Raw genomic sequence first — 27,207 nt, 5'->3', positions numbered from 1 at the left:
TTTCACGCTTATACCTCCAATACCAATCTAATACTCTTCTCTCCATTCCATATGTGTAACTTCCTTCTCCAACAGAGAGAAACTTCATTTCCATTATCAACAGTATATTTATTTATTTTCTTAATCCTTGAACATAAAAGTATTGTGAACCTATGCCTCCCTTGAGAACTCAGCTACTAACTGGAGGTCATTGTTCAGAATTCTGTTGATCTGTAGGCTGAGGACATATATTATCCTAAAATCTGGTTCTCCGTCTCCCTTTCAAAATTGCTTATGTTACTCTTTTGAAGTCTGTATGGTTTCTAGGCTGCCATAACAAAATAGCACAAACTAGATGGCTTGAAACAGCAGAAGTTTATTCTCTACAGGGGAGGCTACAAGTTGGAAATCAAGGTGTCAGCAGAGTTGGTTCCTACTGAGAACTCTGAAAAATATGGCCAACAATTTTGGTATTCCATGGCTTATAGATGGTTCCAGTCCTTACCTCCATCATCTCAGAGCAAACACCCCGTGTTCAAATTTCTCCTTCATATGAAGACACCAGCTATAGAGACCACCATAAAGGCCTCATCTTAACTAGATTACAGCAAAGACCTTATTTCCAAATAGGATCACATTCAGAAATACTGGAGGTTGATTTCGCCGTATCTTTTGAGGGGATGCATTTTACCCCATGAAAACCTGACCAGTTCATTTGTTTCTGTTTGTATTCATCTTTGATTTCATTCCTTTAGAGTATTTGTGAAGTACATGAAACTTGAACATGATTTAGGGAAGTATCATTCTGTTTTGTATTCTATTCTCATTCATCTCCTGTTGATAACCACAATTTATGGTCTCAAGATTATCCTTTCCATGTTGTGTTGTTTTGTTTACCCAAACGGGCAGTACTTGAATATTTTCTTATTTTTTGTTTTTTCACAAAAGGTAGACAGCTAGAGCATACTATAGCTATCCCTTTGAATTTTGCCCTTTTCATTTAACATTATGTCTGAGAAACCATTCCACATTAATTCTCATTCTGTATAGTTACTCCATCATATGACTATACAGTAGTTAATTCAGTCACTGGTCTATATGTGAGCCTTTAGGTTGGTTTCAGTATGTTGCATTTACAAATATTCCTGCTTGTAAAATTTATATCATCCATACTGATAAAACTACAAAATGAAAAAGGATGAACCTCAGAAACATTGTGCTAAAAAGCCAAACACAGTAGGTCACCTATTGTATATTCTGTTTATTAATATATGAAATATACAGCATAAGTAAATCCAAAGAGACAGAAATCTAGTTTGTTGTTGCCAGGGGCTGAGGAGAGGGAGGAAGGGGAAGTGACTGCTTAGTGGGTGTGGGGTCACCTTTGGGGGCGATAAAGTGTTTTGAAACTAGATAGAGGTGATGGCGGCACAGTGTTGGGAATATACTAAATGCTACTTTGTTATACGGATGTCACCTAAATAAAAAGTGTATATTATCCATATAATTTAAATAACCGCTTATTTTGTGTTTTTTTTTTTTATGGATGTTGATGCTGTTGACATTTCAGCCACTGGATAATCAGTACATCTTCAGATGCTTCTCAGAAAGAGCATACCCTGAAGTTAATCACTTTAGTGACCATATGTGTATATACTGTCTCTTCACACCTTTTTTTGGTCGCTCAGTCAGATTTAATTTTCTTTACCTCCTCTGTCTTTCATTTTACAAAGTTATGTTTTGTTTTTCTGTTCATTGGAAAAAGCTGAAGTCTAATGATGCTGGAGCTAAAGAACCTTCATGGGAAAAAGTGGGGCATGGTCCAGGATGGGAGTGGACCATAAAGGATGAAAACCAGAAAGATACTTAGGGCCAGATTAGGTACCATAATACCTTTGTTCCATGCCAGAAAGTCTAGAGCCATGGGTCACAGAAGATTATTAGGGAGAAGACTAATATTTAGTCTGTGTTTTAAAAGATAACTGGTAGTAATGTGGCAGATGAATTGAAATGTAAATTAGTATTGGAAACAGAGAGACCAGTGAAGAGGTATATTGAGAAGGGTATTAGGAAAAGAATGTGTATATATATGTATAACTGAGTCACTTTGCTGTACAGCAGAAATTGGCACAAATTGTAAATCAGTATCAAATGGTAAACATTTTTTAAAAGAAGCATATTACATTCAGGTTAACTGCTATAGCAAAAATACCCAAAATAAAGTGACCTAAACAAAATTGACATTTATTTCTCTGTCATATAACAGTTCTGAGGTAAGCACAAGTTGGTAATTCAGTTCTGTTCCATGAGGTTGTTCAAGGATGCCTGTTCCTTGTGATTTATCACCCAGTGCAGCACTCATTCATCTGCTGATGTGAGGTTGGGTCACTGGTATGTCCATCTTTAGCTTGCAGGTAGAGAGATAGATATTTTAAGGCAAGTAACTTTTCTTTTTAAAAAGTGAGGTTGGAAGTCACACACCAGTTCTGTTCGTTTTTGTTGCTCATTTTGTTGCTATAACGTAACTTCAATGGCTGCAGAAATGCAAGAGGGAAATGAAGAGGCTGGGAAAAGTAGTCGTTAACATGTCCAAGAAGAAGGAAAGAATGGCTTTTGGAGGCACAAGCAGTAGTCTACCCCACGAGGCAATCTGAGTGTTTTTATTTTGAGGATTTGAACCCGGGTAAGAAAATAGACGGAACTGACCAGTTAACAGTGATGGAATTGTTGTACAGTATTGACTACTTAATTGAAGTTAGAAATCAACCGTTTTTATTATGCCCATTGACTTACCTATGCTGCTATTCAAGAACTGTCACTGGAATATCACCTAGAAACAATATGTCATCGATTTTTACCTATTAAAGAACTTTTCTTTAGAAATTAGTATTAAGGGAATTAGACGGGTACTACCCCTAGGTGGGTAAATTTGTCTCTATTTTAAAAACTGCTCATTAGTGCATTTCCTGCCCTGTTACATAAATTATCCATCCATGTTACCTTTTCCCCAAAGTCTCAGAGGATAACAAATATGTTTGTAAATTTATTTTAAGCCTTACTCATGAAGTGGGTAAAAAAAAAATATCTGAGCAATACTAAGACAAGTATTTAATGAGAGATAGAAATATTAATACTTTCATAGAAAAGAGAACAACATTACCCAGATAATGTCACTTCATGATCTCATCTTCCTGCAGAAAGGCTTCTTGATTCTCACTATGTAATGCAGACCAGTGACTTCTGGCGTTTTACCTGAAATACGGCTAATAGAAATGTAATATTTACTGTATTCCCATAATACACCAGTATAGAAGAAAGTCCAGTTTCCATTTAAGACCAGTTGCTTCTAACAAAGTTTACATTTTATTGATGTTTTATAAATTACATTGTAGTCCCAGAGATCTTCACAATAAAAATTAATCTGCACTTGTTATCTTTTTATTGCTTATGATAACCATTTTAACAGACGTGAGGTGATGTCTTATTGTGGTGTGTTTGTATTTCCCTGGTGATTAATGATGCTGAGCACCTTTTATATACTTGTTGGCCATTTGTGTGTCTTCCTCAGAAAAATATCTCTTCAGTTCCTCTGTTCATTATTAAATCAGATTGTTTGGGGTTTCTTGCCATTCACTTTTATGAGTTTTTTATATTTTTTTGGATATTAACCTCTTACCTGATATATGATTCTCAGATATTTTCTCCCATACTGTCTTTTCATTTTCTTGAGGTTCCCTTTGCTGTGCAGGTTTTTAGGTTTTTATCATAAAAATATCCCATTTTTTATCCAGGGATAAATGTTGGTGAGGAGGTGGAGAACAGGGCACCCCTGTGCACTGTTGGTGGGAATGTACATTGGTGTAGCCACTGTGGAAAACACTAAAGATTCCTTAAAAAATGAAAAATAGGACTGCAGTGTGATCCAGCAGTCTTACTTCTAGGTATATATCAAAAGGATATGAAAGGATATCGAAGAGATACCTGCACTCCTATGTCATTATTCACAACTGCCCAGATAAAGAAACAACCTAAGTGTCTGTGGATGAATGGATAAAGAAGATATGGGTGTGTGCATGTGTGCGAGCTGCTGCTGCCGCCAAGTCGCTTCGGTCGTGTCCGACTCTGTGCAACCCCATGGACTGCAGCTTACCAGGCTTCTCCGTCCATGGGATTCTCCAGGCAAGAACCCTGGAGTGGGTTGCCATTTCCTTCTCCAATGCATGAAAGTGGAAAGTGAAAGTGAAGTCACTCAGTCGTGTCTGACTCTTAGCGACCCCATGGACTGCAGCCCACCAGGCTCCTCCATCAATGGGATTTGCCAGGCAAGAGTACTGGAGTGGGGTGCCATTGCCTTCTCCCTGTGTGCGAGCATGTGTATACATATATACACGGAGTATTATTTAGCCAAGAGAGAAAGGAAATCTGCCGTTTGCAGCAACATGGATGGACCTTGAGGGCATTATACTAATTGAAATTAAGCTAGCACATTAAATGAGTACATAAACTTCACTGAGGTTAGATAATGTTTCTTCAAAACCAGTGTATCCACTGAAGTTGGATATCTTTCATGGAGAAATTGCTGTATAACAAACAAAAGATAAATCAGCAAACAAACTTCTGAAGAGCATAATGTAATCAGTTTAATTAGCAAGCTGTGGAGACAGGAATCTTAAATAGCAGAGAAAGTCAGAATCTGGCCATTTATCAGGCTGGAATAGCAGACATAGATAAAACCTCAAACTCAACAAGAAACAATATTTCTCCCAAGAATGATAGAGCTGTGAAATGTCATAACAAACCCTGTCTTTGAATGACTATGGCTTGCCAACTCACTGAAAAAGTTTGTTTTGGAAAATCAGGCTGTCAGAAACTTGACTTGTGTGTAATTATATCAGGAAGAATAAAACATCCCACTCTTGCCTGGAGAATCTAGGTCTCTCTGACATAGAATAATGGTCTTAATTTACAGCCAAGACACACAGCTCCAGATAAGGGGTTTCTGGACACAGCATCCACATCTGTCTTAACTTTGTAGTTCCTGAGGAAAGAGGATCTTGGTTCACTTTGCAGTCCAGTCCTGAAGTAGACCCTTTACACACAGCTCTGCTTTGCTCTAAGCCTATCAAAACACAGCTTCATGTAAATCTCACCTGTACTCTGTGTGTGCGTGCTAAGTCACTTCACTCTTGTCCGATTGTTTGCAACCTATGGCCTGCAGCCCGCCAAGCACCTCTGACCCTGGACGTCTCCAGGCAAGAATATTGAAGTCATTTGTCATGCCCTCCTCCGGGGGATCTTCTCAACCCAGGGACTGGACCAGCATCTCTTACATCTCCTGTGTTGACAGGCGAGTTCTTTACCATCGCGCCACCTGGGAAGCCCTATACTCTACTCTTTTATAACTACTATAAATATTATTATAGTTGTAAGTCTTACAGCTTTCATACTCTGCTCAGTTGTGTCCAACCGTTTGTGATCCCATGGACTGTAGCCTGCCAGGCTCCTCTGTCCATGGGGATTCTCCAGCCAAGAATACTAGAGTGGGTTGCCATGCCCTCCTCCAGGGGATCTTCCCAACCCAGGTCTCCCACATTGCAGGCAGATTCTTTACCATCTGAGCCACCAGGGAAGGCTAACTACTCTTCCCCAAATCTTGTAACTACTCTTTCTCCTTCGTTTTGTGAGACGGCTGAAGATTGCCCCGGTGTGCAGTCTTGCTTGTTGCAGGGGGTCAGTAAACCTGCTCTTGTCAGACTGCAGGTTTGTTTCTGTGGTTGTTAGGCTGATGGAGCTAGTACACCACCAGCTCTTGAGACTTACTTTAAAAGAAAGTTAAAAGGGATCCAAATGAACGCTTGTGGCAGAGCCTGCTAATAGAATAGAATGCACAGATACGTATTGGGTTCCAGGCCCAAAAGTTCGTTTGGGTTTTACTACATCTTACGGAAAAACTCAAATCAACACAGTGCTTTCAGACTTCACTTTCAAGTTCTTATCTTTTTTCTTCTTATTGTGTTTTAAAGTCTATTTTAGAGCCAGAAGATACTTTTTAGGTCATAGATAGATGGTGGTCAGATCTTTTTACAATTTTCAGAACTTGGCGTAGAAAATACTCGAAGGCAGAGAAGTGTCATTTGAACACTCTCTTCCGCCTAATGCTCGAATTTCCTATTGCAGGGAAGCAGGCATGGCGCTTGTAATTTACCCAAAGCCATTCATCTTGTTTGTGGACCTGATTCCTTTGACTCTTTACCAGTTGTTCTTTAGTTTTTCACACTAAAGAAATAGTATTTAATTAAAGTTGCTTGCAGTCACTCATTTGTGGTATTTTTCACAGCTTTAGTTATTAAAGTAGAATGTAAATGCAGACAGATAACACTGATTAGGTAGCAGCTCATGGGAGCAAGGAGAAGGCAATGGCACCCCACTTCAGTACTCTTGCCTGGAGAATCCCATGGACAGAGGAGCCTGGTAGGCTGCAGTCCATGGGGTCGCTAGGAGTCGGACACGACTGAGCGACTTCACTTTCACTTTTCCCTTTCATGCATTGGAGAAGGAAATGGCAACTCACTCCAGTGTTCTTGCCTGGAGAATCCCAGGGACGGGGGAGCCTGGTGGGCTGCCGTCTCTGGGGTCGCACAGAGTCGGACACGACTGAAGCGACTTAGCAGCAGCAGCAGCAGCAGCATGGGAGCAACTCTTCTAAGTAGGGAAACTCATTCCTCTTCCAACACCATGAAAAGTACTGAGATTGATAAGTAGGAAAATTCTTCGTGAGAAAATAAGGTATGATGTTTTGTTTTCAGAAGAGCATTGTTTATTAAACTGTAAAGCAAAAATTTGAAAGTGTGACTAAGTACCAGTAAGACCCATTCCACAGTTTTTTCATGGGGCTCCAGAGTTAACTGTTATGAATCTTCTTTCCTCTCAGCCTTTGACATTAGCCTTCTCTGTCCTGAGAGGTGGGAGAGTGCATTTTCCTCCTCCGTCTCTCATCACAGAGGGCAGGGAAGGGAATGAGTTATCTGCTGCTTTTCCCATCTCCCTGAGCGCTTGATTAAACCCCTTGCCTCCAACTGTTTGTTCAGTGCTGCCAGGTGTTGATTGCCCTCATGAAGAGAGTTGTTACATCATTCGTGATAATTACTTTTCAAAGGTTAACCATGGATTGCCTAGCCACTCCTTAACATACTAGAGCCACATTATTGTCACAGTAAGCTTGAGGCCCACTATACTGGTCAGATTAGATATTTACACAGGGCAAGGGAATAATGTTCAAAAATAAAGAAGATGTTTTACTTAGTATATCTGCACTTTCTTCCTGCTCCTCGACCCTATGTCACTTCAGTGATTCAGCTTCGTGAATATTTGTTTAGTACTCAGTTTAATTAGAATAGAAGGTACAAAGACGTGGTTCCTCCCTTCAAAGAGCTTGTTACCCAGTGTGAAAACTAACCGACCAGAAAGCGTGTGTAAGTAGCCGAATTGCAGAGATTTACCCGTTGAGCAGAGTATATGTATGAGTAGTGGTGCTGGCAATAAGGAATGGTGGTGGTTGTGGCTAGAAAAATGTTACCAATTCACATGTCTCTGAGTAGCTGGCTTTGCTGTTTTCTTGTGAAATACTCTAGATTGGGCCTATTTAGGCAAGATGCTGTCTGACAGAATGTGGTCCACTGGAGAAGGGAATGGCAAACTACTTCAGTATTCTTGCCTTGAGAACCCCATGACAGTATGAAAAGGCAAAATGATAGGATACTGAAAGAGGAACTCCCCAGGTCAGTAGGTGCCCAGTATGCTACAGGAGATCAGTGGAGAAATAACTCCAGAAAGAATGAAGATACGGAGCCAAAGCAAAAACAATACCCAGTTGTGGATGTGACTGGTGATAGAAGCAAGGTCCAATGCTGTAAAGAGCAATATTACGTAGGAACCTGGAATGTCAGGTCCATGAGTCAAGGCAAATTGGAAGTGGTCAAACAAGAGATGGCAAGAGTGAACGTTGACATTCTAGGAATCAGCAAACTATAATGGACATTCTTTAACTCAGATGACCATTATATCTACTACTGTGGGCAGGAATCCCTTAGAAGAAATGGAATAGCCATCATGGTCAACAAAAGAGTCCGAAATGCAGTACTTGGATGCAATCTCAAAAACGGCAGAATGATCTGTGTTTGTTTCCAAGGCAAACCATTCAGTATCACGGTAATCCAAGTCTGTGCCCCAACCAGTAACGCTGAAGAAGCTGAAGTTGAACGGTTCTATGAAGACCTACAAGACCTTTTAGAACTAACACCCAAAAAAGATGTCCTGTTCATTATAGGGGACTGGAATGCAAAAGTAGGAAGTCAAGAAACATCTGGAGTAACAGGCAAATTTGGCCTTGGAATACGGAATGAAGCAGGGCAAAGGCTAATAGAGTTTTGCCAAGAGAATGCACTGGTCGTAGCAAACACCCTCTTCGAACAACACAAGAGAAGACTCTACACATGGACATCACCAGATGGTCAACACCAAAATCAGATTGACTATATTCTTTGCAGCCAAAGATGGAGAAGCTCTATACAGTCAACAAAAACAAGACCAGGAGCTGACTGTAGCTCAGATCATGAACTCCTTATTGCCAAATTCAGACTTAAATTGAAGAAAGTAGGGAAGACCACTAGACCATTCAGGTATGACCTAAATCAAATCCCGTATGATTATACAGTGGAAATAAATAGATTTAAGGGACTAGATATGATTGATAGAGTGCCTGATGAACTATGAACGGAGGTTCTTGACATTGTATAGGAGACAGGGATCAAGACCATCCGCATGGAAAAGAAATGCAAAAAAGCAAAATGGCTGTCTGGGGAAGCCTTACAAATAGCTGTGAAAAGAAGAGGAGCGAAAAGCAAAGGAGAAAAGGAAAGATATTCCCATTTGAATACAGAGTTCCAAAGAATAGCAAGAAGAGAAAAGAAAGCCTTCCTCAGTGGTCAATGCAAAGAAATAGAGGAAAACAACAGGATGGGAAAGACTAGCGATCTCTTCAAGAAAATTAGAGATACCAAGGGAACATTTCATGCAAAGATGGGCTCGATAAAGGACAGAAATGGTAGGGACCTAACAGAAGTAGAAGATATTAAGAAGAGGTGGCAAGAATACAAAGAAGAACTGTACAAAAAAGATCTTCACGACCCAGATAATCACGATCACTGACCTAGAGCCAGACATCCTGGAATGTGAAGTCAAGTGGGCCTTAGAAAGCATCACTACGAACAAAGCTAGTGGAGGTGATGGAGTTCCAGTTGAGCTATTTCAAATCCTGAAAGATGATGCTGTGAAAGTGCTGCCCTCAATATGCCAGCAAATTTTGAAAACTCAGCAGAGGCCACAGGACTGGGAAAGGTCAGTTTTCATTCCAGTCTCAAAGTAAGGCAATGCCAAAGAATGCTCAAACTACCGCACAATTGTACTCATCTCACACGCTAGTAAAGTAATGCTCAAAATTCTCCAAGCCAGGCTTCAGCAGTATGTGAACCGTGAACTTCCAGATGTTCAAGCTGGATTTAGAAAAGGCAGAAGAACCAGAGATCAAATCGCCAACATCCACTGGATCATCAAAAAAGGAAGAGAGTTCCAGAAAAACATCTTATTTCTGCTTTATTGACTATGCCAATTGACTATGACTGTGTGGATCACAGTAAACTGTGGAAAATTCTGAAAGAGATGGGAATACCAGACCACCTGACCTGCCTCTTGAGAAACCTATATGCATTGTCAGGAAACAACAGTTAGAACTGGACATGAAACAACAGACTGGTTCCAAACAGGAAAAAGAATACGTCAAGGCTGTATATTTTCACCCCGCTTATTTAACTTACATGCAGAGTACATCATGAGAAACGCTGGGCTGGAAGAAGCACAAGCTGGAATCAAGATTGCCGGGAGAAATATCAATAACCTCAGATATACAGATGACACCACCCTTATGGCAGAAAGTGAAGAGGAACTAAAAAGCCTCTTGATGAAAGTGAAAGAGGAGCATGAAAAAGTTGGCTTAAAGCTCAACATTCAGAAAACGAAGATCATGGCATCCGGTCCCATCACTTCATGGGAAATAGATGGGGAAACAGTGGAAACAGTGTCAAACTTTATTTTTTTGGGCTCCAAAATCACTGCAGATGGTGACTGCAACCATGAAATTAAAAGATGCTTACTCTTTGGAAGAAAAGTTATGACCAACCTAGATAGCATTTTCAAAAGCAGAGACATTACTCTGCCAACAAAGGTCCATCTAGTCAAGGCTATGGTTTTTCCTGTGGTCGTGTATGGATGTGAGAGTTGGACTGTGAAGAAAGCTGAGCGCCGGAGAATTGATGCTTTTGAACTGTGGTGTTGAAGAAGACTCTTGAGAGTCCCTTGGACTGCAAGGAGATCCAACCAGTCCATTCTGAAGGAGATCAGCCCTGGGATTTCTTTGGAAGGAATGATACTAAAGCTGAAACTCCAGTACTTTGGCCACCTCATGTGAAGAGTTGACTCATTGGAAAAGACTCTGATGCTGGGAGGGATTGGGGGCAGGAGGATAAGGGGACAACAGAGGATGAGATGGCTGGATGGCATCACCGACTCGATGGACATGAGTCTAAGTGAACTCTGGGAGTTGGTCATGGACAGGGAGGCCTGGCATGCTGTGATTCGTGGGCTTGCAAAGAGTCGGATACGACTGAGCTACTGAACTGAACTGAACTGAGGCAAGATGCTGTGTGAAAGAATACTGATTGAACAGAGGAGCTAATATCTCCTGATTCACTTGGTGAGTCCAGAGAGGTTGTGAGGTTCATTTCACTTGGGGTAATTAAGAAAAGAACTGTTTAGCTGAGTCTTTAAGGCTGGCTGGCATTTTGCTGGCAGTATAAGAGAATGGAGAGTATTTCATATGAGGATAATGTGAAAGCAGAGGTGATATTGACTTACTAGGCCTGTTTGGAAAATTGTAGTTTGATTTAACTACAGCAGTATGCTCTGTTGTATTCCCCAGTGGCTCAGATGGTAAAGAATCTGCCTGCAGTGCAAGACACCTAGGTTCAATCCCTGGTTTAGGAAGACCCCCGTAGAAGGGACTGGCTACCCACTCTAGTATCTTGCCTAGAGAATTTCATGGACAAAGGAGCCTGGTGGGCTAAGGTCCATGGGATCACAAAGAGTCAGACACAACTGAGTGACTAACAGTAGTGACTGTGCTCTGTTTGTCATAGTGGGAAATAAATAGGAAATATAGTAGGAAATAAGATGTGAAAAGCAGATTGATTATAGTTTATGGAGAACCATAAATGTAATAGCACAGAGATTTAGACTCTACCCTGTGGATAATGGGATTTTTTAAAAATAGGTTAGTAGTGTGGTCAGTATACACAGGATAGATGGAGAAGAGAGACTCCCCTGGTAAGAAGACCTATTCCTATTAAAACATCCACACTTGAGTAGCATGGTAGGCAGGGATGGGCAGGATTTTAGGGTGAAGGAATGAGACTTAAAATGTGACTGATAAGACAAAGGATAAGGAAGAAGTACTGTCTGTGTTAACATTAGGGGCAGATGTAAGTCAGAATTTAGTTTGTGGGGAGAATAGTTTTGCCATACATTTTTTATTTTCGGGAATGGTAGCTTAGTGAGTTGATTGTGGTTTATGCCTCATGGCCTCAAGAATAGATCAAGAGCCACTATAAAACTTTATTTAAAATCAAGTCTTCTGAGAGAGAACCAGAATGTCTGAAAGCTTGAAGCATCTCAACATTAGAACTCTCCCTGAATAATAGACTGTGGTTCTCGTTGGTAAGCCTCTAGAGATACAAGTTTTACCCTGTATTCCTTCAGTTCAATTCAGTCACTCAGTCACTTGCGACTCTTTGCGACCCAATGAATCACAGCACGCCAGGCCTCCCTGTCCATTACCAACTCCCGGAGTTCACCCAAACTCATGTCCATCAAGTCGGTGATGCCATCCAACCATCTCATCCTCTGTCATCCCCTTCTCCTCCTGCTTGTATTCCTTATTTGGCTTAAAATCTGTGCTGTGCTTTATTTTTCCTTCTCTCTGTTCTTACTCCAGAAACCTTTTTTAGCCTGGTACAAGACCTACTTTGCATAGAGAGACTCTAGCTATGCTACTGTACATTTTTACCAGAGTAGGAAAGATAGAATCCAAAGACTGGGAATTCACCTCTTGTGTTGAGGGCACATGACTTATTTTGGATCGTCCATCGGAGCCACATAGGTAAACCTGGCTCTCAAAAGAAGAGCTGGATCCAGGTAAGAGAAAAAGAGACCTAGCATGCTAGTCAGGAATCTCATATTAAACCATTCTTCCCTCACTACCTGGAGACCATCTGTTACCACTGAGGAATGTTTTCTCATATGTGCCTTTAACTTGAGAAGGCAGCGGAATTTATTTCTTTAAGAAGAAAAAAAAAATCTTAATATATTAAGCACAGATATATACACACAGTACATAAACAGAATATCTGTGGCATTAAATTTTCATGGAGAGAGGTGACTAGGACCAAAAGGGTTATAAACATTGCATTAGAGTAAGACTTTTTTGAGAGTGAGGATCATGTTTTCTTTAAACCAAAAACTAAACCTAATCATCCAATAGAAGCTATTTTGGCGGCTATACCAAGCTGGATATTTTGATCTTTCCATTTCAGTAAGGGACTTTTTTTCTTGATCCTGTTGAACCCAAGTTCAAAATTGGTTCATAACAATTTATGCAAAAATAAGTGATACTTATCTTAAGCATTGTTAATCATGAACACTTACTAGAAGACAGGCAAATAAACAGGCTGTAAGTTATGTTTAAACAAAATTCAGCTGAGTAAATTTGTAGATATAATTGGTTGTATTCAGTGACTCATGAATCGAGCAGAATCCTGTCTGGCAACTGGCACAGCCCTCCTAGGGGATGTACAAAATGGAAAGCTTTTAGAGGAAGAAATATGGGACAGGGGACCTTTAGCAAAAGAAAGGAAGGATTATTGTTAGACCAGGACATCTTTTGTGGGGAAGGAATAGCAAGGGTTTTATGCTACAGATTGCTTTTTCCTCCTCAGTGAGGTTGGAGAGGGCCCGTGTGACGGATTAGTTAATTGATGCTGACCAGAAAATCCCAAACTGGTTGGTCAGGATTACATTCCTGGTGAAAGCTCAAACTGCATTCGGGTTAGGTTTTTGATCTAGGTTAGATATCATGGCCTTTAGTACAAGTGATGCCATCTTAGACCTGTGATTTTCCTTTTTTTAATCTCTCTTTATCAGGTATTTTCATCAGATGAAATATTTGAAGTGTCATTTTCTTCATTCTCAATCCTTAAAAATACATACATTGATATTATAATTAATTTTTCTGTATGTCAAAATATCAAGAAGTCAGTAGGATTATTAGATGCTCCCTTTATATTTCTGTTTGGTATTATAGTTTGACTATTTCTCCAAAAACCAAAAATTAGGTGCTGGTTTTATGGTTTTACAAAAAATATCTTATAATAGTATGTCATTACTTAAAGCCGATTTTATCTTTTTTAAAACCAGTCATTAGATCTCATGTCTTCTTAGCTTACGATAGTAATTGAATTTCCTGGTATTCTGGTAATTTGTGATAATAATTGACAGCTTGTTTAAGGGAATCATAACAGCTCTGGGTTGTGAGCCATGGTTTTACTGAAATTATTTCCATTGTTTCTGTAGTATGAGATGGGGTTTATAAATTGTGTACTTGGAATGGTGTGTGCTCAGTCGCTTCAGTCATATCTGACTCTTTGCGACCCTGTGGACCACATATCATATTAAAAGATAAATTAAAACTGATCTTATAATTAAAATACTTCTATATAATAGGACAGGTAAATATTACCATTTCTCTGTGTTTAAAATAGAAGGAAGATTTGTGAATACCCACATCGTGGGTGTGAGAAACCTTACTTATTCCCATAGTTTAAATTGTTTCCTCAGGCCATAGGACACTGTGTGTATGTCTGTGTGTTTGTATGTAAGAACACATAACATTAGGTCTACCCTCTAAATAAACTTTTAAGTGTATCAAGCATATCAATAACATGATATGCTGTTAAGTATATCATGCAATACAGTTATAGCAGTATTGCTAACTGAAAACTTAAGCTGTATAGAGGGTCTCCAACAAGATTGAAACTCTAAATCTATTGAACAGCACTTCCTCACCACTCCCACCCCACTCAGCCTCCAGATCCTGGCAACCCCCGTATTTTTTCTGTTTCCATGAGTTTGACTACTGTAGATATCTTATAAGTGGAATTATGTAGTATTTATCCTCTGTGACTGACTGATTTCACTCAGCATGTGTTCGGGGTCCATCTTCAAGGTTTATCAGTGTTGTTGTATATGCCAAAATTTCCTTCTTTCTGTGGTTGAAGAGTGTTCCATTGTGTGTGTGTGTGTGTGTGTGTGTGTGTGTGTGTACCACATTTTCTTCATCTATTCATGCATCACTGGACCTCTTAGCCATTGTGAATAATGCTACAGTGACCATGGGAGTGCTGATATATCTTCGAAATCCTGATTTTAATTCTTTTGGTTAAATACCCAAAAGTGGTATTGCTAGATCAGATGATGGTCCTATTTTTAATTTTTTGATCAACCTCCATTCTGTTTTCCATAGCAGCTGCATCATTTTGCATTTCTACCAAGAGTGTACACGTGGTCCGATTTGTTCACATCCTTGTCAACACTTGTTATTTTCACTATTTTTTGTAGTTGCTGTCCTAAGAGGTGTGAGTTAACACCTCTTTGTGGCTTTGCGTTTGTGTATTTGCAAATGTGGATTTGCATTTTCCTTCTGATTAGTGATGTTGAACAAGTTTTTGTATACCTCTGGGCTGTTCGTAATGTCTTCTTTGGAGAATTATCTATTGAAGCCCTTTGCCCATTTTTTAATAAGGGTTTTTGTTTTGTTGGGGTTTTTTGTTTATTTTTGCTGTTGAGTTGTAGGAGTTACTTAGATACTTTGGATACTAATCTCTTATCATATATATGGTTTGCACATATTTTCTTATTCTTTAGGCTCCTTTTTTGCCCTGCAACAGCTTTCTAGTTTAATGTAGTTGCACTTTCCTATTTTTGCTTTTGTTCCTTGTTCTTTTCACATCATAGCCAAGAAGTCATTCCAAGACCAGTGTTAAAGATGTTTTCCCTTTATTGTTTCTGGTCTTGGGTTTAAGTCTTTAATCCATTTTGAGTTGATTTTTGTGTGCGATGTAAGAGACAGATGGATCTCGTGTCACGTTTCTGTATATGGATATCCACTGTTCCCATCACCAGTTGTTGAAGGGACTAGTCTTTCCCTATTCTGTAGTCTTGGCACCTTTGTTCAAATCTATTGATCATATGTATATGGGTTTATTTTTGGGCTCTCCATTCTCCTCCATTGGTCTATAGGTCTGTCTTTATGCCAGTACTGAAAGGTTTTGATTACTGTAACTTTGTATCTTGTTTTGGATAATCAAGGTCTTTCATAATGGTTTCATATGATTTTTAGGGTTGTTTTTTCTAATTCTGTTTTTTCAAAAATGCCATTGGGGTTTTTACTGGGATTGCAATGAATTTGTAGATCACTTTGGGTAGTATGGACACTTTAACAATATTAAGTCTTTTAATCCATGAATATGGGTGTCTCCATTTATTTCTTTAATTTATTTCAGCAGTACTTTGTAATTTTAAGTATGCAAGTCTTTCATCTTCTTGATTAGTTTATTCCTAAATATATTACTCTTTTTTCATGAGATTGTGTAATTGAGATCTTCTTCATTTCCTTTTCTGAGTGTTCGTTGCTTGGGTATGTTGATTTTGTATCCTAAAACTTCGCTGAATTCATTTATTCTAACAGTTTTCCTGTGGAATTATTATAATTTTCTACATAGAAGATCATCTTGTCTGCAAACAAAGACAGTTTTACTTCTTCCTTTCCAATTTGGATACTTTTTATTTCTTTCCCATCTCTCTGGTCACAGGACATTTAACATGATCCAAAATAGACAAAGAATCAAAAAGATGAGAATTCTTTTGGGTGTATCAATTTTTAAATAAGAGCTACTCATTTAAAAATAATGCCTACTACAAATGCCTATCTACAAATTCAATGCAATCCCAGTAAAAATCGTTCCCTTGTGTCAATTTTTTTTCCAGATGAATTTAGTTACAATTTTTTTATGTTCAAAGGAAGATTTAATTGGTATTTTGGTTGGAATTAATAATTACATTAATTCAGAGATAAATTCATGAGACAGTTGCCATCTTTACCATAGTAAATTCTTTTGTTCATAAGTGAAATGTTTTTCCACTTTTTTCAATATCTTCTAACTCCAAAAATACTTACAAATAGTTAATTAAATGTAGCCCACACATTTTAAAGCTTATCTTTAGGTACATAATTTAATTTGATGTATGTATTCTAACTTGTTGACTTGATTATTTTTTTTTAATTGTTTCTGGTTGTTTTTTCAGTTGTTTTTTTTGTTTGTTTGTTTTCTTGCTTTCCAAGAACACAATAATATATATTGCAGATAGTGAGAACTTTGTATTTCTACTATTCATACTACCTTATTTTTTCACTTGTGGGTTTCAGTTGCTTAGTACTTCTAGAATAATTCATTAAGTCCTTCAGACTGCCTTCAGACTGAATGCCCCTATTATGTGTTGGGAGACAGAGTAAATAAACAGAGAGTGTATTAGATGTGATAAGTGCTGTGGAGCAAAATAAAGCAGAGTAAGAGTGTTATAGAGTTGTAGTTGTGAGTTGCTGTTTTATATGGGGTTATCAGAGAAGGTCTCGTCTTAGAGGGAACAGTTGAGTGGAGCCCTAGAGGAAGTGAGAAATCAAGGCAGCTGCTCAGAAAAAGAACATTGCAGGCAGCTGAATAAAAAGTACCCTGACTCTGTTTGAGTCAGGAGCTGTGTATGGTATTCAAGGAAGAGCAAGGGAGCCAGTGTGGCCGAAGCAGAGTAAGTGGGGGAATAGTAGGAGAAATGGAAGTAGGTTTACAAATAACAAATCATACTGGGTGACAGCAATAGAGGTAATAGTTATTAAACATGTGTGAGACCTTGTTCTAGCTACTTCTTTCATTTAATCTTTGCAGTAACCTTCAGAGGGAGACACTGTTATCTCCATTTCATAATGAGGAACCTGAGCTCAGAGAAGGTGAGGATTTGCCTAAGATCATACAACCAGAACGTTGTGAAACCAAGTTTCATCGTTCAATATTTTGATTCCAAAATACTTGTCCTTAATCTTGACCCTGTGCTAGACATGTTGAGTCCAGCAGCAAAGCGTAGATTTAATGTTACAGAAATAAGGGAGTCAATCCATTTCAGAGAATGGCAACTCCATCTTTCCAGTTGCTCAGACCATATGTTTGAAAGTGGTATTTATCTCATCTCATTTTTTCATACTCTACATCCAGTCAGACTGAATCAGTTGGCCCTATCTTTAAAATAGATCAAGTTGGTGATCACATCTTTCCATCATCACTGCTCCAGCCCTGGTGCAAGCCAGTGCACATCTCCAGGGATTGATACACAACCTTCTGAATGATTTCCCTGCTCCCATTGCTCCTTTTGTTTTCCACCCAGCAGTCAGTGTTAGCATGTCAGGTCTTTGCAGATTCCTGTCTCAGGGTACAAGACAAAGTGCTCACATATGATATACCCCCTCATCACCCTCATCTTCTGCGCTCTCTCCTAGCTCACTCCACACCAAGCACAGCAGCCTGCCTCCTATTCCAAGAAGCCAGGCAGTTTGACCCTTTTCAGGGGCTCCCTTCCCCTTTGTATCTTTAGTCAAATATCTTCTTTCTCACCCACTCTCTTTAGCCATTCCTGCCAAATCCCTATTCCCTCCTTTGCTTCATTTTTCACCTTACTACTCATTGCTTTCGAATATACTATATAATTTTGCTGACTTATTTTGTTCATTGCCTGTCTACTTACATTAGAAGGTAAGCTCTGCAATGTCAGGGATTTTTGTTTGTATTTTTTTTAACTGGTGCCATCCCATTGCTGGCAGATAGTAGTTGTTAGTAAAGATCTGTTGAATAACTTTAAAAAAAGAGAGCAGGGAGTTACTTAAGGTTTGACTCTAAGGTATTATAGTGATGATTGTGCAGCATTTTTTATCCCCTGTAAGTTTCCTAAAGTCAAGGAAAGTCTTGTTCATTTCTAGAACTCTGCCCATGCTCTTTAGTATGTCCTCTTTTATGTCATATTAGCTGCTCAGTGTGTGGTGATTGTTGAATGTCTTCTCAACACAGAATGTCCTAAGAATAACTATTCATCTTCACCCAAATGAAAGCACTAGATATTTTCACAAATAATATATATACACAAATACATCCTCATACACATATTTCTTTACATGCTTACACACTAACGTAAATCAGATCTATAACAAAATAACTTGCTTTTAAACTCTTTAAAAGTTATAATTAAATGTTTTAAATTCTAATCTGTATTGTTAGTTACCACGTTAATTAACTTTTGATACTGCAAAGAATTATTTCATTATCATGACATTTGTCGTGACACTTCTAGAAAAACATGTTGGCTTCTGAGAGACATGAACATGTCACTTAGAAGAGACACATAAAGATGCCCCAAGGAAAATTTAAAAAACAAAGAATCAAGAAACAAAAAACAAAAGGTAATTGAGGGTGACATGTAAACTTGTTTATTACTTCATAAGGAAAGAACTAGGGAAACAGAAGACTCACAGTTTACAAGTAGACCCAGACTTGGTTTCCTAAAGACTTGTCTGTTGGTTCACCTCCCAGTACAGATAATCCTTACATTTGCCTGTTTTTCTTATAACCTCTCCTTCCACTCATTGTGCAGATACACATAAGAATACTTGGACTTAGATACATAAACTGTTAAAAAGACCACAGTGGTAGTGCTACCCTGCCAGTTGTTTTCTTTTGACAGCTTCACCATATTTATCTAGCAACAGTGTTTGTGGAATTTTATTTGCTTTATTGAATTTTTTGCCGATTTTTTGAAAATGTAAGTGGATAGCTTATTAAGACGAAAGTGAAAGTGAAGTCACTCAGTCATGTCCAACTCTTTGCGACCCCATGGGCTGTAGCCCACCAGGCTCCTCCATCCATGGATTCTCCAGGCAAGAGTACTGGAATGGGTTGCCATTTCCTTCTCCAGGGGATCTTCCCAACCCAGGGACTGAACCCGCGTCTCCTGCATTGTAGGCAGACGCTTTACCATCTGATCCACCAGGGAAATCCATTAAGACAAAGTGCTTGTGTTAAGAGTAGGTCTTACAGCTCTCACATATATGAATAGCTTTTTACAGGAAAGCATTAAATTAAAAATGTATAAAAAATGGACCAAATACAAATGTCTATAATCTTATTCATTTTATCTGTCCTCTATCTGTTAAAAGGATAGTCTTGTGTTTGTAATCCACTAAAACATTTGTGAATTAACAGTTTGGAAAAGCTACAGTTTGGACAACCTTTTTAGTAAGTGGTTGGTAATTGCATCACTTTAGGATAATGCTAACTGCTGTAATAACTAAACTAGAGCATAATAAGTTTTCATTATCTTCATTATATCCACCATAGTTTGACCTCAGGTCAAACAACAGGGAGGGAACACAGCCCCACCCATCAACAGAAAATTGGATTAAAGACTTACTGAGCATGGCCCCCTCCATCAGAACAAGACCCAGTTTCCCCCTAGTCAGTCTCTCTCATCAAGAAGCTTCCGTAAGTCTCTTACCATCAGAGGGCGAACAGAATGTAAACCACAGTCACAGAAAACTAACCAAACTGATCACGTGGACCACAGCCTTGTCTAACTCAATGAAACCAGGAGCTATGCCGTGTAGGGCCACCCAAGATGGACAGGTCATGGTGGAGAGTTCTGACAAAATGTGGTCCAATGAAGAAAGCAGTGGCAAACCACTTCAGTATTCTTGCCTTGAGAACCCCATGAACAGAATGAAAGGCAAAAAGATGGGACACTGAAAGATGAACTCCCCAGGTCAGTAGGTGCCCAATTCCCACGGGAGATCAGTGGAGAAATAACTGCAGAAAGAATGAAGAGACAGAGCCAAAGTAAAAACAACACCCAGTTGTGGATGTGACTAGTGTTGGAAGTAAAGTCTGATGATGTAAAGAGCAATATTGCATTGGAACCTGTAATGTTAGGTCCATGAATCAAGGCAAATTGGAAGTGGTCAAACGGAGATAGCAAAAATGAATATCAACATTTTAGGAAACAAAAATGGACTGAAATGGGTGAATTCAATTTAGATAACCATTATATCTACTACTGTGGGCAAGAATCCCTTAGAAGAAATGGAGTAGCCATCGTAGTAAACAGAAGAGTCCAAAATGCAGTACTTGGATGCCTCTCAAAAACGACAGAATGATCTCTGTTCGTTTTCAAGGCAAACCATTCAGTTATCACAGTAATCCAAGTCTGTGCCCCAACCAGTACTGCTGAAGAAGCTGAACGGTTCTATGAAGACCTACAAGACCTTCTAGAATTAACACACACAAAAAGATGTCCTCTTCATTATAGGGGACTGGAATGCAAAAGTAGGAAGTCAAGAGCTACCTGGAGTAACAGGCAAATTTGGCCTTGGAGTACAAAATGAAGCAGGGCAAAGGCTAACAGAGTTTTGCCAAGAGAACACACTGGTCATAGCAAACGCCCTCTTCCAGCCCCACAAGAGGAGACTCTACTCATGGACATCACCAGATGGTCAATACAGAAATCAGATTGATTATATTCTTTGCAGCCAAAGATGGAGAAGCTCTATACAGTCAGCAAAAACAAGACCAGGAGCTGATTGTAGCTCAGATCATGAACTCCTTAATGCCAAATTCAGACTTAAATTGAAGAAAATAGGGAAAACCACTAGACCATTCAGGTATGATTTAAATCAAATACTTTATGATTATACAGTGGAAGTGACAAATAGATTCAAGGGATTAGATCTGATAGAGTACCTGAAGAACTATGGACGGAGATTCGTGACATTATACAAGAGACAGTGATCAAGACCATCCCCAAGGAAAAGAAATGCAAAATGGTTGTCTGAGGAGGCCGTACAAATAGCTGAGAAAAGAAGAGGAGCGAAATGCAAAGGAGAAAAGGAAAGATAGACCCATTTGAATGCAGAGTTCCAAAGAATAGCAAGGAGAGATAAGAAAGCCTTCCTCAGCGATCACTGAAAAGAAATAGAGGAAAACAATAAAATGGGAAACACTAGAGATCTCTTCAAGAAAATTAGAGATACCAAGGGAATATTTCATGCAAAGATAGGCACAATAAAGGACAGAAATGGTATGGACCTTACAGAAGCAGAAGATATTAAGAAGAGGTGGCAAGAATACACAGAAGAACTATACAAAAAAGATCTTCATGACCCAGATAACCATAATATGATCACTCACCTAGAACCAGACATCTTGGAATGTGAAGTCAAGTAGTCCTTAGGAAGCATCACTACAAACAAAGCTAGTAGAGGTGATGGAATTCCAGTTAAGCTATTTCAAACCCTAAAAGATGATGCTGTGAAAGTGCTGCACTCGAAATCAGCAAATTTTGAAAACTCAGCAGAGGCCACAGGACTGGAAAAGGTCAGTTTTCATTCCAATCCCAAAGAAAGGCAATACCAAAGAATGCTCAAACTACCACACAGTTGTACTCATCTCACATGTTAGCAAAGCAATGCTCAAAATTCTCCAAGCCAGGCTTCAACAGTACGTTAACTGTGAACTTCCAGATGTTTAAGCTGGATTTAGAAAAGGCAGAGGAACCAGAGATCAAATTGCCAACATCTGCTGGATCGTGGAAAAAGCAAGAGAGTTCCAGAAAAACTTCTGCTTTATTGACTATGCCAAATCCTTTGTGTGGATCACAACAAACTGTAAAAAAATTCTGAAAGAGATGGGAATACCAGACCACCTGACCCGCCTCTTGAGAAATCTATATGCAGATCAGGTAGCAACAGTTAGAACTGGATGTGGAATAACAGACTGGTTCCATATCGGGAATGGAGTACATCAAGGCTGTATATTATCACCCTGCTTATTTAACTTATATGCAGAGTATATCATGAGAAATGCTGGGCTGGATGAAGCACAGGCTAGAATCAAGATTGCTGGGAGAAATATCAATAACCTCAGATAGGCAGATGACACCAGCCTTATGGCAGAAAGCGAAGAAGAACTAAAGAGCCTCTTGATGAAAGTGAAAGAGGAGAGTAAAAAAAAGTTGGCTTAAAACTCAACATTCAGAAAACAAAGATCATGACATCCGGTCCCATCTTTTCATGGCATATAGATGGGGAAACAATGGAAACAGTGAGAGACTTTGTTTTCTTGGGCTCCAAAATCACTGCAGATGGTGACTGCAGCCATGGTATTAAAAGACGCTTACTCCTTGGAAGAAAAGCTATGACCAACCTAGACAGCATATTGAAAAGCAGAGACATTACTTTGACAACAAAGGTCCATCTAGTCAAAGCGATGGTTTTTCCAGTAGTCATGTGTGGACGTGAGTTGGACTATAAAGAAAGCTGAGTGCCATAAAATTGATGCTTTGAACTTTGATGTTGCAGAAGACTCTTGAGAGTCCCTTGGGCTGCAAGGAGATCCAACCAGTCAATCCTAAAGGAAATGAGTCCTGAATATTCATTGGAAGGATGTTGAAGCTGAAACTCCAATACTTTGGCCACCTGATGTGAAGAACTGACTCATTTGAAAGGACGCTAATGCTCGCAAAGATTGAAAGCAGGAGGAGAATGGGATGACAGAGGATGAGATGGTTGGATGGCATCACGGACTCAATAGACATGAGTTTGAGTAAGTTCTGGGAGTTGGTGATGGACAGGGATGCCTGGGGTCGCAAAGAGTCGGACACGACAAAGCGACTGAACTGGAGTTTTTATTGCAAGTTTATGTCATAGTTTAGAGCAGATGTTCAAGTTGTTGGATGAAATTTTTCTTATGATGACTCAGAGACCCAGACTTCTCACATTTTCTGGGACTTCACAGTGTCATGTAGCCTGCTAATGGGAAAACAAAGAGCAGGAAAAGGGCATAATTTTTTTTGTCCACATCCCATTGGCGAGAACTAGTCTCTTGGGCACATCATGTTGACAGGGAATTGTTGTCTTTTGACTGGCTGATTGCCTCCCAGCAGTAACTTCCCTACCATGAAAGGGAGAGCGTAGATATTTTGTGAGTGGCTAGTCAGCTCTGTCGCACATAATGTTGATAGTAATTATGTGTTAATTTCCTATGGCTACATTTGCAAATCCCACACTTGATGACTTGAAACAGCGCAGATTTATTCTTAATGTTCTGGAATTTAGAAGTCCAGAGTGTGTTTCATTGGGTCTAGATCAGAGTGTCCACAAGGGTGCTTTTCCTCTGAATACGCTAAGGGAGAACCAGTTTCCTTGCCTTTTCTAGCTTGTAGAGCTACATTCCTTGCATTTGTTAATTCTTGGCCTCTTCCTCCATCATCAGAGCCAGCAGCATAGCATCTTGCTCCTTGCCTTCTTATAGTCAAGTCTCCCTCTGTGCTGCGCTCAGTCGCCCAGTCGTGTCCAACTCTTTGCAACTCTTTGGACTGTAGCCTACCATCCTCCTCTGTCCAGGGGATTTTTTAGGCAAGAATACTGGAGTGGATTGCCATTCCAAGTCTCCCTCTCCCTCCTCTTACATTTGATCTTAGCCAAAAAATGGAGCAGTGATCCCCTCTGCCTCCTGTTAAAAGGACACTTGTGATTACACTTAGAGGGCCCACCCAAATAATTCAGGATAATCTCCCCATTGGAAGATCCTTAATTTAATCACACTTGCGAACCTCTTTTGGCCATATACGGTAGCATTCACAGGTTTCAGAGGTTAGCATCTGGCTCTCCTTGGAGCCGTTATTCAGCCTACTAAATAGATAACATTTTTTACCACTTGGTATGTGTCATGTTGATTCTGAGAACTTTGCATGTGTTAGTTTGTATTTTTCTGCCTGCCTACTTGGTTTATTCATGATCTCTTCTTCTAGGCTTGCCTATTTTTCTCAGTTAGGTTTTGTTTTTATTTTTGCCATCCTCTGGAAGATATATACTTCACTTTCATGTCTAAAAATTTTACCAAAAATGCCTAGACTCTCAAAATTGGAAAGAATTTGCAGTATCCAGTTAGGTATGCTAAGATTTAGGCGGGGAGGGCTGTTAATTTATTCTTTGGAATATTTCTCTTGAACTTTGATAAAAGTCCTTTAAGTCTGTTAGGCTCCTTTGGATTAATTAATGTAATAAACTGCTTTCTTTTTTCGTTCTCAAATCTACCTTTTTCAGTTACCTTTAAAAATCAAATTGTGAGTTTTTTCCTTTGAATTTTTTTTCCCCACAAAAATGTTGAATTTCATTTGGCCATTGTCCTAATCACAGGAATTGACTTAATAGGATAAAAAGGAAGCACTTTGTATCAACATTTCCTGGGAGATAGTTGAAGGCTTAAAGTCACTCATAGGTTTTAGTAAAAGCACAGGAGTAGCAAGCAAACTGGAGAAGGCGATGGCACCCCACTCCAGTACTCTTGCCTGGAAAATCCCATGGACGGAGGAGCCTGGTGGGCTGCAGTCCATGGGGTCACACAGAGTCGGACATGACTGAAGTGACTTAGCAGCAAGCAAACAGTTGTATAAAACATGCTAATAACTGGATGAAATTAAACCAAAAGCCGATGTTCTGATTTAGAGTCATCAGGTAGAGGCATTATGTTCTGTCATGGCTTCATTCAGACAGCTGCGTATTATTGATTACATATTAGGTGCTAGGGATGCAAAGGTCATAAAAGCATCATCCTATTCTGTAGGCTGTCACAGTCCAGTGAGGATGGAGACACGCAGACGTTGATGCACTGATGCTTGCAGGTGTGACAGAAGCTACAGCTCAAGGTGGCTTAAACAGTACAGGGAATTTATTGATCAAGAACAGGTATATCTGAAAATGACCAAGGCAGATGAGATTTCCAAGTTTAACTACATTGTCACATGCCTTTCCCCTTCTCCCCTTTTTTTGTTTCTTCTTGCTGTTTTCTGCAGATCAGTATTATTCTGGCTCCCTTAGAGGTTGTGTGATGACTAACAACTTCAGGGCTGCCCCCCCCAAAAGAGAGCAGCTTTCCTCTAACCATTAAACTAAAGTCCTAGAGTTAACTTTATCTCAACTTTGATTTCCTGTAACCCAGTTACCAGATTGGGGAGAAGGATAATCAAGAGGCATGTGAAAAAGCAAAATTTAGAGCTTACAAAGTATTTAGTATATCCCTGAAAATTGGTATTAGTCTCATTATGGCTTTATTATTTTTATCTTGGATTTTTCTTAATATACTGAAAATCAAGAATTCTTACTAGTGGAAAGTAAACCCAGCAGAATATCCTCCTGGTTTAGTGATTTTCTTTTGAAATTTTGAAGATATAAAAATTTGCTACTCTCCCTTTGGAGATCTTTGATTTTCATTTCAGTGCAGAAATGACAAATCTGACATACTATCTCTTCTCTACCTCTTCCCTGTGACTGGGACTGTATTGAGTTCATATGTTTCACAGTTAGGCTACTTCAGGTCTCAGTTACATTTAAATGTCAGGGCTTCTCATTACACCCTTGCTTTTATGATTTAGACTGGTTTGGGAAGCCTATTTTTGACTTTGCCACTAATATTCATTTAATCAGATTTTTTATAGTATATAATGCTTTAAAAACTGAATTAGTAATAAAAAGCTGCTTTGATTTAAATGTAAGTACTTCTACATGTTCTTTTTCTGCATAGTCTCTGGTTTACCACATTTGCATTCATGGCAGTTCTTTTTCTCTCATGACAAGTGTTCATTCAGGAGGCATAGTGTGTGACATTGTTATAGGATTGCCAGATCTTATTTCGAAGAATTTGGGCAAGGAGGAAAGGAGTAGAAGGGGAGAGATTACTTGCTTACAGTCTGACCAGGCTTAAATGCAATCCCATTCTACATCCCAGTACACCTGGGACGAGGCACTCGAATACGGGATAGGCCTGTGTGTGGGGACCACCTGGTAACCCAGTACTGCTAAAGGCCGCTCAGCTCTACACAGAGAACTGTGGAGGTACATTTGATAGTCTGGGTGTCTAGGGGTTCCTACCCTATCTTTAAAAAGAATTGCTTCTTTGTGTAAACTTATATTAAATGTTATTTGCTAATAAAGGGAAAAAATAATGTATTTCTAGTGAATTATGTGATGATTATATCCAGGGCATAATTGTAATAATAGTAAATGCTTATCTAATGCTTTCTTTGTGTCAAGATACTCTTCTAAACATTTTACATACATTAGTTCACTTGACCCTTCCAACAGCCCTATGAGATAGGTTATTATTATTTTTTATCCCCATTTTACAGAGGAAGAAATTGGCACAGACAGATCAAGTAATTTGCCCAAGTCCACACAGCTTCGTCAGGGACAGAGTTAGGATTCGAATCCGCACAGTCTGGGGCCAGAGTTCATACTTTTAATTGCTGTACTTTACTTTCTGTCAAGAAAGGACTGAAGTTATCATTAAAAATAATATCAGCATAATTTATTATGTTTTGAAACAAATTGACATTTTGAAATTTACCTACTAAATATTCAACATGCTTATTTTTTATTCTAGGAGAAGACTTTGCAGTTGTGCAGCAAGAAATTATTATGATGAAAGACTGTAAACACCCAAATATTGTTGCTTATTTTGGAAGCTATCTCAGGTACATTGTTTGTTTCCCTTATGAAAAGCAATAATGATTTCTGTCATTTAATCCATTTAACAAAATTAAGTTAGCTCAAGTACCATGTTTTGTATATTTCTTCATGCTTTGGAGACACGATATTTTCACATGAATGGAATTTTTGTGACCTATCTAATTCTGTAACCAGTACCACAGTCTGTGATATGTCTGTTGTACTCTTGGGAATTCTGGGTGTAGTTTCACAAGTAAAAAGTTCTATGGTTAGTCTTTCTATGGTAGAGATCTAAGTAAACCATTCTGTACATGCCCCTTTCTTCTAGTCTTGAGTGAATTTAGAGAGTATATCTGTTGTTTTTATTAGAACCTTTTTTTTTCTTTTGTGCTTCTATCCTCAGAGTATTGCCTCAT

The 27,207-nt window shown here is 39.1% G+C and overlaps 1 protein-coding gene across 2 annotated transcripts in view; it reads left to right on the top strand.

Annotated features, from left to right (window-relative positions):
* Positions 1 to 27,207, top strand: part of MAP4K3 (mitogen-activated protein kinase kinase kinase kinase 3) — a 183,245-nt gene that overhangs the window by 67,478 nt on the left and 88,560 nt on the right. For both annotated transcript variants that reach the window (XM_027555077.1, XM_027555078.1), the window contains exon 3: positions 26,727 to 26,817. In XM_027555077.1, the coding sequence (XP_027410878.1) occupies positions 26,727 to 26,817 (91 nt within the window). The remainder of the gene's footprint in view (positions 1 to 26,726; positions 26,818 to 27,207) is intronic.

This window comes from Bos indicus x Bos taurus, chromosome 11, assembly GCF_003369695.1.
Source record: "Bos indicus x Bos taurus breed Angus x Brahman F1 hybrid chromosome 11, Bos_hybrid_MaternalHap_v2.0, whole genome shotgun sequence".
NCBI lineage: Eukaryota > Metazoa > Chordata > Mammalia > Artiodactyla > Bovidae > Bos > Bos indicus x Bos taurus.
Note: the sequence above shows the minus strand (reverse complement) of the source record. Positions and strands in the feature narration are given on the sequence as shown.